The sequence below is a fragment of the Triticum urartu genome, chromosome 5A, assembly GCF_056163025.1.
Source record: "Triticum urartu cultivar PI428250 chromosome 5A, HENAU_Tu73, whole genome shotgun sequence".
NCBI lineage: Eukaryota > Viridiplantae > Streptophyta > Magnoliopsida > Poales > Poaceae > Triticum > Triticum urartu.
Window position 1 is genome coordinate 350,634,320 of NC_141877.1, and position 12,376 is coordinate 350,646,695.

The 12,376-nt window shown below is 44.4% G+C and overlaps 2 protein-coding genes across 2 annotated transcripts; both read left to right on the forward strand.

Moving 5' to 3' along the window:
• Positions 1 to 5,064: 5,064 nt before the first annotated feature.
• Positions 5,065 to 6,220, forward strand: LOC147971356 (uncharacterized). Its single transcript, XM_087522767.1, has 2 exons — positions 5,065 to 5,421; positions 5,657 to 6,220. The coding sequence occupies exons 1-2, from the start codon at positions 5,065 to 5,067 to the stop codon at positions 6,218 to 6,220; spliced, it is 921 nt and encodes a 306-aa protein (XP_087378893.1).
• Positions 6,221 to 7,438: 1,218 nt separating this feature from the next.
• On the forward strand, positions 7,439 to 12,091 carry LOC125508946 (uncharacterized). Its single transcript, XM_048673766.2, has 2 exons — positions 7,439 to 7,771; positions 11,665 to 12,091. The coding sequence occupies exons 1-2, from the start codon at positions 7,531 to 7,533 to the stop codon at positions 11,817 to 11,819; spliced, it is 396 nt and encodes a 131-aa protein (XP_048529723.1). The 5' UTR covers positions 7,439 to 7,530; the 3' UTR covers positions 11,820 to 12,091.
• Positions 12,092 to 12,376: the final 285 nt, after the last annotated feature.

Sequence of the window (12,376 nt, forward strand, 5' to 3'; positions counted from 1 at the left end):
CACGGGAGGTCAATGAACGGGAGGAGCAGGGCATCGGCGATGAGGTGCACATAGGAGGTGGCCGAGTGTTGGTCTAGTGATAGAGCTCGCTAGGCAGGGCGCTTGCCACAGGAGGAAGGTCGGGGGTAGCAGTAGAGCTTAGAAACCTGCAGTGGGCGAGCAAAGCCCGGGTGTGATGGAAGGAGAGGTCTATATGAGGGGGCGTCATGGCAGCACGCGAACATCATGGTTCGCCGGAGGTGACGGTTACCGGCGTTATTTCATTGAGGGACGACGAGGCAGGGGAAGGCCATGGATGGCCGTGGCTACGGTGCCTCGGAAGGCACGACAAGAGGGGGGGCAAGAAAGGGATGCTTGTGCAACGGCGGGCAAGCTTGTCTCGCACAGCGACTTGCTCCAGTGGTCGATCGGGCGCAGGATCGGCTATGGGGTCGAGCCCCCTGGATGGCGGTGCAGCAAGGGGATCGTGAGGACACGAGTGTTGGGTGGGGAGCGTACCGATCGAGAGATGAGAGGCTTAGGGTTAAGATAAGATTGGACTGGGCCTTGAGTCGCGGCTGCTAGGAGGCCTAACTGGGCTGGGCGGCTAGGGAGAGAGAGAAGAAGATGGTCCAACAGAAATCAAAGTCCCACAACTTGAAAAGTATTTGGAGACATGGATTTAAAATATTTGGAACCAAAGAAAACTAAACTACAAGTGTGATTATGGGTGATCTCCCAAATTAATGGAATGTTTTATTCTAGCTCCCTAGGAGGATATGTTCATTGGTTATAAAGAGAACTACCATGTGAATTCTCTCATTTCAAATAGGTCAAAGATCTATGTAATTTATTCATTTACGTTTTAATTTGGCTTGTAAATATTTAATGGCATGATCACATGATGATGCAAAAATAAAATTAAAAAATAATGTAATAGCAATTATGGAAAGAAATGTAGAGAATTGGTCTCGGGAGGGGGGGTCGAGAAAGAGGAACGGGGCAAGGGAGATGAGTTCTTGTGTGCGCCTTGGTGACTACTCTGCGTCGGCGCACCGACGCAATCAATTCGGCCGGACACCGCGCGACCGTTTGATTTGATTATATTTAACCGTCAGATCCTGAATCGTTTTCTCCAAATAAAGCGCATCCAATAAAAAGCTGAGGAAAAAAACAAAGCAGCATCGTCGCCAAGACTCGCCATGGATGAACGATGTAGCAAACCTTGAAGAACCGCCGCCCGTCGCCGCCCCCGCCGTCGGTCACCACCGATCGCCGCCCTCACCGTCGGTTACCACCGGTCGCTGCCCCTCGCTGCCGGCGTTTCTCGCTAGCTCCATGCATGCAACAACATGCACTTGTGGGAGATGGCTGCAGGTCCGGTGGTGCCGACCGCCGGCCGCAGCACCTGTCATTCAGCTCATGATGTACCTCGTTGTGTGCCCGCTCGAGGCTCTTGTTGGTTCCAACAAAAAACGATGCCAGTTGTAGCAAAAAAGTTTATTGCTTCCAGCAAAAAGAGATTACCGATGCCGTCCGCTATCATCATTGTAGGAAAAATGTTAACTGGATGTAACTTTTGTGGTTGCCGGTTGCAGCAAAAAAATGATGTGGTTGTAGCAAAAAAACGTTGGCCGGCCGTTGTGTAAAGTGGTAACAAACCCTGTAGCCGGTGGTAGCAAAAAATATCATAGTTTGCAGCAAAAACGTTGTCGCCCATCGTCGAGGTTGCATCATCTTCGCGAATTATGTCGCAAAAAATGTTGTCGCTGGTAGTAGCAAATGAAGCTTCCGGTAGTAGCAAAACAAGACACTGGTTCCAGCAAAAAAATCAGTGACAAAACCTATTGTTGGTTCTAACAAAAAAATCTCGGTTGTAACATCCCTCGCCGCCGGATGTAGCATCTCCCGCGGTCGGTTGCAGCACTCCATAAAAAAGAGGAAGATGTTGTGTATGGACGCATCCATCGCGACTGTTGCATCCATGGTTGAAGCTTTTTCTGTCAACGGTTGTAGCCTTTTCCTTTTTCATAGTGCTAGTTGAAGCTTTTTTCATCTACAGTGAAGCTATTTTTGTCAATGGTTTTAGCACTGATTGGCCCCTAACTTTCGCCATCTCTGGTTGAAACTGTTTCATGATCGGTTGTAGCTTTTTGAGGTGCTGGTTGCAGCTTTGTGGGTTGCACAGAACTAGTTGTAGCACCCATGCAGCAAAAAAATCAACGCTGATTCCAGCAAAATTTACCACTGGTTCCAGCAAGAAATCTCAATAGTTGTATTATCAGTGGGGAGCAGTTTGAGATGCGTGGGACTGGAGAGGTAAGGGGAGAGGAAGAAGAGACAAGGTCAAAGGAAAAATAAGTAGAAAAAGCGGGAAAAAGCAGCATGGAAGAGATAAAGAAAGTGCTTGAGGCCCACCAAACGCATGCGCTGGCTTGCTCCCGCCTGTAAGAGCGGGCGAGCGAGGGGGCGACTGGCCAAGCGCTCCGCCGGTCGTCTGTAGGGAAATGTTTCCTTTTTTATGTAGAAAAAGAGAGTGTGTATTCTCTTTGGGTGTGTTTGGTAGCATGCATGAAGAGTGTATAGGCCTAAAAGTTCCCTATCAGACCCACTTTTCTCTGTTTGGTAGACTGTATGGGCTCCCTCGGGCATAGTCGAACCGATGCTAAAAAGGGCCTCCACATAGCTGAGTCGAAGCACCCCACACAGCCCTGCCGGGTCGAGCGAGGCTGAGACCGCACAGGAGAAAAATCTCCCCCCGACCCACTTTCTCTCGAACGACCACCCCGCCCCTGCCCTCGCGCGACCCGCTCCCCCCTCCCCTCGCGCGACCCCATCTAACCTAGCCGCCAGCGCCCGCCCGCCGTCGATCCCCTCGCCCTACCCCCCCCCCCCGCCGGGCCCCTCCTTCTTCAACCCCCCGCCGTCGTGTTGAAGGTGTACGTCACCGCCGCCCCGCCCGTACGCCTGGCCGGTCCTCGACTCGTCACCGGCCCGCCCCTACTCCTGGCCGTCCTCAACTCGCCGCCGCCACCGTGCTGAAGGTAGCAGATCCGCCCGTCCCTTCCCTTCCCTCGCCTTCCTCCTCTCTTCCTTCCCCTATCCCTCCTTCCTGCCTCGGCTCCCCACCTTGAACAGGGTAGAGCTCTTGTTGCTGTACAGGGAAGAACAGAGAAGAGATCTTGTTCCTGACTCGGCTCCCCACCTTGAACAGGCTAGAGCTAAAGTGGAATAAGAGAGACTTGCTTATCATGCTTGTCATGCTGACAAAATTGCTTATCATAATTGGAATAGGAATTTATTGAACTACTTATCTCTGTTCATTGCTTGTCATGCTGAAAAATTATGGTGTGCTAAGTTTCCTGTTATTTGTTTGTATTGTCATAGATGGATGAATTGGCAAGAAAACAAAGGCAACTAATTGTGAGAGGAGTCGGTCTAGTGGCTGGATTGTATGCTTACATGATGGTCATGTTTAGAAGATCTAGGCAACAAACACCAAGGATAACCGTGGGAAGCATGGCCGATTGTGCCATATCTAGAGAGTCAAATTTGAGATACATTTATCACTCTAGTGACATAAATTGTTCAAATCAACTTAGAATGAGAAAAGCTCCATTTTTCCGTTTGTGTGCTATATTTAGAGAGAGAAATTTGTTGTTGGATAGCATCCATACTTCTATTGAGGAACAAGTTGCCATGTTTCTTTACGTAGTTGGCCATAACCAAAGGTATAGGACACTACAACCTATCTTTAGAAGATCTATCGAAGTCATTAGTAGGTATTTTAAGGCAGTGCTTTATGCTGTTGGGGAGTTGAGAGATGAGATGATTCGGCCTCCCTCCAACCATTGCCATCGTAAAATACAAGAAAGCACCCGCTTCAATCCATATTTCAAGGTAAATTTTTTATTCAAACAAAGACAAACAATTGATGGGACTTATGAATAATAACCATTTGTCTTTATTAATTAGGATTGTGTTGGAGCAATAGATGGGACTCATGTGCTTGCTAGAGTCCCAAAAAGTATCTCAGCTGCCTTTAGGGGCAGAAAAGAGGGGACTACCCAAAATGTGATGGCCGCGGTAGACTTTGATCTAAAGTTTACCTATGTACTTGCGGGTTGGGAGGGGTCAGCTCATGATGCCCTCATACTTGCAAATGCATTGGAGAGGGAAGATGGGTTGAAAGTTCCTACAGGTAATAAATTAGAGTCTACTACCTAAGTATATTAATATTTCTACCCATAGCTAATAGTTGCTTGTTCATAGGAAAATTCTTCCTTGTTGATGCGGGCTATGCTGTGAGGCCGGGTTTTCTTCCACCATACCGTGACATGAGGTACCACTTGAAAGAGTATGGTCGAGGGAACCATCCTCAAAATGCTAAAGAGTTGTTCAACTTAAGACACTCTTCTTTGAGGACATCGGTTGAAAGGGCTTTTGCCGCATACAAAAACCGTTGGAAGTTTGTCTACAATAAGCCATTCCATGGTTATAAGACCCAAGTCAAAGTAGTGCTAACTTGTGCAATTCTTCACAATTGGGTACTTCAATATGGTGAGGATGAATATTTCCCGCCCGAGGAAACATGGGATCCGGAACCCAATGATGAAGATCCCAATGATATTGTCCATGACAATCATTCTTGGGCTCAGAAGCGAGATGAATTTGCAAATCATATGTGGGCAAATAGAGGGCTAGCAAACATTTGATGTATCATGTCTTCGTGTTGTAAAACAATTGATGTGTGACTTGGTGTTGTAAAACAATTGATGTATTGCTTTATTTATGTGCTGAAATATGTTTTTGTGCTGCTGAAATATGCTTTTTAGGTGCTGGAATGTGTTATTTATGTGCTGAAATATGTTTTTGACTGCTGAAATATGCTTTTTAGGTGCTGGAACATCATTTTTAGGTGCTGGAATGTGTTATTTATGTGCTGGAATATCATTTTTAGGTGCTGAAATGTGTTATTTATGTGCTGAAATATGCTTTTGTCTGCTGGAATATCATTTTTATGTGCTGGAATATCATTTTAGGTGCTGGAATGTGTTATTAACTTCTGGAATGTTTATGGTGTAGATGGATGATGACGTGCTGGAGGTTCCAAATGTTGGTGCTCTTCCCAAGAAGGCCCCCAAGGTCATGAATTGGACTCCGCCTATGTCGGCAATGATGTTGAAAGGTCTTTCAGAGGTGGCGGCAAGAGGTGCCAAGACTGACAAAGGATTCAAAGAGGCTGAAAAATTGAAAGTTGCAAAGTGTATATCTGCTTTCGTTGGTTATGACGTGTCTATTACTCAAGTGCACAATCATATTCGCAAGTGGCGGAATAGGTGGACAAGGATTGTTTATTTGAAGGGTTTAAGTGGGGCACTTTGGGATGATGACAAGAAGATGGTAGTTCTAGAAGAACAACACTATTTGGGCCATACTCAGGTATGCATGCACATGTATCAACCCTTTTTCCCTACTGAAATGAGTTGTCTTATTGCTGAAATGGTGTTGAAATGAGTTAGTTTTGCAGAAATGCATAGATTTTATAGTTGACATGATGTTGTAGTCAATTACTTTTGTTGAACTGATGTTGAAATGAGTTACTTTTGGTCATATGATGATGCCTCATTGCTGAAATGACGTCTTTTTTAATTACTTATGTTCAATGATGTTGTAGGATCATCCAACAGATGCTGAATTGCTAAATTCCCCACTTGAGAACTACAACTATATGGAAAATTGCTTTGCTAATAAGCAAGCCACCGGGAATTATGCAATGGCCATCAGTGTGCCACTCGGAACGCCTATTGTTGTGGAAGACAAAGATAAACCCGATGTCATGGAGGGGCAAGGAACAACTGATGAGGTATTGCAACATCTTCCTGGGTCTAACTCGGTACTTCCTACTGCTAGTGCCTCTCAGGACCCTTCTCCTACTTCAAATAAGAAGAGAAAGAGGGCATCTGGCTTGACTGAGGAGGACTCAATCCAGTGTAGCAACATGACTGATGCTATGCATGAGATTGCAAGTGCTATCAACAACACTTGCCATGCTGAGGCACACCCTGACTTGTACAATGCTGTCATGGACCTTCTTGTGTTTGAGCAAGATGAGCGCTTGGCTGTTTTAGATTATCTCACAGAACATAAGGCAAAAGGCATTAACTTTGTGAAGATGAATGATGAAGTCCGAAAAGCATCGTTCAAGCGAATCTTGAAAGCCAATCCCGATCTTCTTTGAGTTGTTGTTAGCTGGTGCTTGATGAGACTATCCCTTTTGTAATGCCTATTATAAAGTGTACTTCAAATGAGACTATGTAATATGAATTTAGTGATGCACTGCTACCAATTATGGTTATTATGTCTTATGTAATATGAATCTAGTGTTGCACTGCTTCAAATTAAGGTTATTATGTGTTATGTTAATTGTTGATTATTTTATTTATATTATCATTGTTCAGATTATGTTGGCATGGTAACATTTTAATTGCCGAAATGTTGTTTCAATATTTGTTGCCGTGTGGCAATTTTAATTTTTTGGTGATGGCAATTCCAGTATTTTGATCATGAAAATTAATTTTGTATGAACCATGGCAATTTTAAGTGCATGTATCATGTCAATTTTAGATTATGGTTCATGGCAAGTATAGTTTTTTATTTTCTTGTTTTATAATATGTCAAAATTTACTTTAAAATATCTATACCAATATAAAAAGACCCAAAGGGGCAGATCTAATTGATCTCGGCCATCGAACTAAGTTAATCCAACAATCTAGACTGCTCCAATGGCGAGCGTTAAACATATTTAACATGCAATTAATATCATACCAAATATTGTACTAATCATAGATTAACACACAAATAATAGCATACATAATATTCGCATGCAATTAATATATTCCTAAATATTAACGTGCATTGCACGTGCGCATTTACTAGTAGAAGAAAATAGCTGAAGCATATCATGGCAATTTCAGTGTAAACATTATGGTAATTCATGTGCAATAGACATGACAACTTTTAACCCAAAAAAATTTCGTCGAAATATATTGATAGGAGATCTAGTTTCAAAGATCTCGTCGCAAGGAATTTAATGATGAAAATGGATTTTCAATTGGAATTTTCATTTAAAAGGTAAAACATTTTAAAAACTAAGAAATCAAAAAGATTCTCACATGCATGCATGCGGTGGCGTAGCGCAGTCTGTGTGTTATAGGGTGTGTGGGGTATTCGACTGACACCACACTTGTGCGTGTGGGCGTTAGCGGCATCCTATCAGAATTGAATATAAACTATGGTGTGTAATAACACATTGATCAGGTTTTGCGAGTTTCTATGCCCATTCAATACACTGTATTAATTTTCTATAAAAATAGTTAAACTTAAAAAGGCTCGAATTAAAACAAAGTTATTAATTATTTTGGATAACATTTTTATGAATTTTCTAGTATGCACACAGCCGGAATGGGGAACACCGGGCGCACCACACAAGACCTGGTGCCCAGGTACGTTCCCTGCCTCCCACCCTAACCTAGCAACCACCTCTCACCGATGGCGACGACGAGCTGCCCTCGTCTCCTACATCTCCCCTCCTCCACCTCCACCTGCACCTCCTCCGCCCTCCCACCAGTCTGTCCTTCCCACCTCCGCTTCAAGCCACCACCACCACCAGCCGGCGCGGTTTCTACTTCCGCCTTGGGCCGTGGCTGCAGTTCTTGGCTCAGCCTCCGCTGCCGAAGCGCTGCCGGACCCTTGCCGCCCTCCTCCGAGCCACCGCCTCCATCTCCTCAAGGTAGCGCCACTGCCTCTCACCTCTCCGTTTGCTTACTGTAGTTTTTATAGTTTTATACTACTACCCTCCAATCAGTTGTAGTTAGGGATTAGAGGCTCTAGAGGATTGATTTTCAGTTTATTGTTGCTGGTCATTTCGGGAGCTCTTGATAGCCGTCTCTCACGAACTTAAAAATTGGCATTTCGGGCGATTGAAAGGCACCTTACAAATTTCCGCCAAGATAATACCCGTGGCCGAATGAGGGGCGGAGCCTGACCGTATCTTACCCCCCCCCCCCCCCCCCCCCCCCAAAAAAAAAACTCCCTCAGTTCCTAAATAATAAGCCTTTTTAGAGGCTTATGTTTAGAAACAAGAGTAGTTTGCTGCATAAATGTTTCCATATTTGAGGCGTTCTTTTTCTGTGGGTGCGAATTCATGTTCTATGGGATTCATCTTGGTTCAGACGAAAAATATACTAGTTGTTTGTTTAGTTAAGATAAGATGACTTGTAACCTAGGAGTTCTTCTACGGTACCCTCAATGATAATGGAGTGTCTACCTATGTGAATCCAACGGGATAAGCTTCATCCGTACTCCAACCAACTCTTCCATTACTACCTTAAAAAACTGAGTGCCCTTCTTTGAAGGGTAAAATGGTATTCTTAGGGGAGCTAAAGCTTCATGAACACCAGCATGAGCCTTAAGCTGATGGACGATCTGCAGAATTGGCGTGATTTTATTGGCGAACATTCCTTTCACGCCAGATAGCCCAAACCACCAAGACACACAGGCAGTCCAGTCTCTTACTGTCTATGCCGTGGTAGAAGTCCTTCACACCAATCCACCATGGAATGAGCTCCTGATCCATGGTGGGGTGTGACAGCCTGAAGATTGGCCCACTGAAGAAGCGAGCTCCATATGATGTTGGCAATGGTGCAACGCACAAACAGGTGGCTTTTTTTTTTTTGAGGATGACTATCACACTCTCCACACATCAGTCGGCTTGTTCAGATAGCATCAGGGAGCAGAGTTGCTCCGGCACATTCGCTATAGTCAGCGAATCTTCTCCATGTCTGGCCCTGGCAGACAAAGCGTGAGCCAACTTGTTTTGTCCCCATGGATGTGTCTGACTGCAGCATTACTGAAACCCAGCAGGGCATGTTTGATTTCACTGACAATTGAGAAACACTCGGATCGGTTCTGTTTTCTATTCTCAAGCTCTTTTGCAATCATGGCATTGTCAGTTTCAATGATTAGAGGGCCGTTGTACAGAGCCGACAGCATCTGTATTCCAATCAACATGGCATGTCCCTCTGCAGCTTCCACTGACCCGCTTGATCTCAATTTTTTGCTCACCGAGACAAAGACTTGGCCCCTGTGGTCACGTGCTACTGCACCCGCCCAGCTCGCCTCGGCGTCCGGAAGGAATGCTGCATCAGAGTTCAGTTTCACTGTCCCCTCAGGCAGAGCCTCCCGGTTTCCACTCACATCCCTAGGTTGGACAGGGGCAGAAGCAGTGAGAGCCCAGTTGCTCTTTCCTTTGTTTCCCGTAGCTGGTTGGTCCAGATTTTTCAATTCCTCATCATACCCAACCAGAAACATCACGGACCGCGATACTGATTCTTTCCCGTCATTGTGGACACAATTGTCCCGCAGGAACCAAGCTCTCCACATCTATATCTATATCTATATCTATACGTACTATTAAAGGGAATAGGTATTCTTGGTTTGGTTTCATCCATCCCCTGATTTTTTTTACATTTGTTCCCTCCTGTGCGTTCGTACGTTGATCGATCTCTCTGCGCGTTGTTTTCTTTTTCGTGAGCCGACTCTGTGCGTGTTTTAGATCGATAGATCTCTCCTCAGCTTTATCCTGGGCCGCGCTCACAAACTGGCCTGTACAACACTTTTTTGGTCTATTGAGAGCAGCCTAAAATTAAATGCACGGGCCAAGGAAAAAAAGGTTGAGTGGGAGGTCGAACTCATGATCTCACCTCCCACCCTAATGGCTTTAAAAATAGCTCCAATTTTATCACAACGGCTTAGAATGGGAGATTTAAAATTAGGCCCCGGACAAATAGAGCCGCCTTTTGATTTAAAATCAGTAGAATGGGAGATTTATATAGTCAATGTAATGATTTTGCCGCAGTTTGATTTATTCATGTTTGGTGTGATCAGACTTCGCGTACAAAAATCATACCAAGAGTATCATATGTGTAATATGATTCTTAATGCGCCACCAATATACATTTCTGCTAGACCAGTGTGCACCTCTCTGCGGCCGTCAGGTGGCACCGTCCCAATGTCTCTGTGACACGCTAATGGACGTTTTGGTGGACACCTCCCTGCTGTCACCGAGTGGCACCGTCCGAATGTTTTCATTGTCGTGTCGATGGACATTTTGGTACACACGCCAATTATCACTCCCGGTGCAACGCACTGGCATGTTTGCTAGTGAGCAATAAAATTCTGATTCTTGTCTCTGCATTATTCTTGTCAAGCAGAATTTGTAGCCAGTCTGTACCGGTGTATCTGAACTCCTTCTCATTCGGTAGAGCCCATTTCTTTCTCATTTCAAACCTTAGGGCTCTACTCTTAGTGCATGCGATGACGGCGTGGTATTCATCCTCAGCTCCATTACCACAGATGTCACACACATTGTCATGAACGATTGTACGTTTACATTTATTTCTTCTTGTTGCTAACGAGCACGTAGCAACCCTCCAGCCAAAGATCTTGATTCTCTCTGGGACGTTCATTTTCCATATGACGTCCCATATGCTCCTATTTCCTGCGTCATTGTGGGAGTTCGTGGCACCGGAGGCAGTGTTTCGCTCAAGAGCAGCAGCTAATTTTTATCGTTGCTAATTTTTTGTCAAGCTGATGTTTCTTAGCCAACTCTAGTTCATTTTTCTTGCTAATGTTGGCCAACTCATGGCAAAGCAAAAGCTTGGTCAAATCTTTGGCTGGTAGAGCAAACTTGGGCTAAAACCAAACATAGCCATAATGTCCTCAGGACACCCTGAAGCACCTCGATGTGGTGGAATTCTTGGGTCAACCCATATATAGTCCCAATCAAAATCCTCAATGACCAAAGGGTCATAGCTTTTGCCGCGCATCTTCGCACGCCTCTTTTGAAACCTACTCACACCAAGTCATTCAATGTTTGGCGTTCTAACCGGTTCCTTTTCTTTGTGTGGATCTAAATAGCTTGCTGCAATTACTTTTGAATAAATACAAAGACTTTACTAGGTGACACACAAACTCAAACATGGTCTAACCTCACAGCCGGATCATGAAGCACAAAGTCTAACAATATACTTTGCAAACATTTGTAGCTCATTGGCCTAGGGCCTGTACCCTTAAACCTCATTGACAAGAAGCTTCAGTTGCAGTCTCAAATGGCCTAGAGCTTACTTACCATACACATAGAAGAACAATGCCCACTGCATATTCACACAGTGTCTCTCTTCCTTAGTCTTTGTGCTGGAGTCCGTGCTGTTTTGAGAACACCCAGAGCATCTTTCATCAAAAGATCCACAGGTTTTCTTCGAAGCATGTCAGCAATAGGTTATTTTGAGAAACAGATACATCCAAACAGAAATTAATTACCTTAGTTGGTTACTGAAGTTCATCATTACTTCTTGCATCTGGGGCTCTGGACTGGAACAGTCAATCTAGATAGTCAAGGTCAATGTTAAGAGTTAATATTGTTTGAGCCTTCAGCCAGCAGAGCAATGGAATGGTTTCTGTACATTATGTTCTTATGGAGTGAGGATCCATCAATTCTCTACATTTTAGCACATGGTTTTCTTGTGTATGGCAGTTTCTCCCTCAAAATTGTAGGTCCTACATAATGGTTGCATGCTTGTGACATGGCTGCATGTAATAGATCTTGTTTTTTCTTTTGGGCAGATTGGCAAGAGAGGTTGTCAAGATTACAGGATACGTTACGGATATTCTTTGCAGTTCTGTTCTGGATGTCACTGTTTTTCTGGGGCAGTGCTTGGGGTGGAAGTAACAACTCAGGGGGCAAGAAGGGCCAACGGTTTCGAAACAAATCCAAGTGAATATGCCCTAGGAATGGTTACAGTCTCAGTTTTACTGGTATATATATAACTTTCCTGTGTTTGTATGAACAAACAAGTGGTATTATACATCCTGCTCAGGTGCACAGCGGATTCGCATGTATTCAAATGTAACATTGTATGTAGCGCTGCAAAGCTTCTCTTTGATATATGACATGCCACACGAGGTGGGCGAAAATTAGGGATGTGCTATTATGCTGAGAGTACCCATGTTTATTGAGTGCAAATTATATGATATCACAGCGGAAGCTAAAGTCAAGCGTGTCTCCTCTTTGCTGTATTTGACATGATAACTGACGGAGACGGCACTTAGAGGTATGTAGCGTTGCTTCGCATTTGATAGCAGCACACACTGAATTCGTCAAGTTTAAGTGGCTGCCACCGAATATCAGAATTACTTAGTGGCTTGAACGGAATTATTCCTAGAACGAATCCTAGATGACTAATTTATTTTTGATAATGGTAGCTTTGTTCTAACCGTCTTGGCCTAACAAGCTTGTTTATTAACATTGCCTCTGCTCTAGCTATGCTAAGTTTTT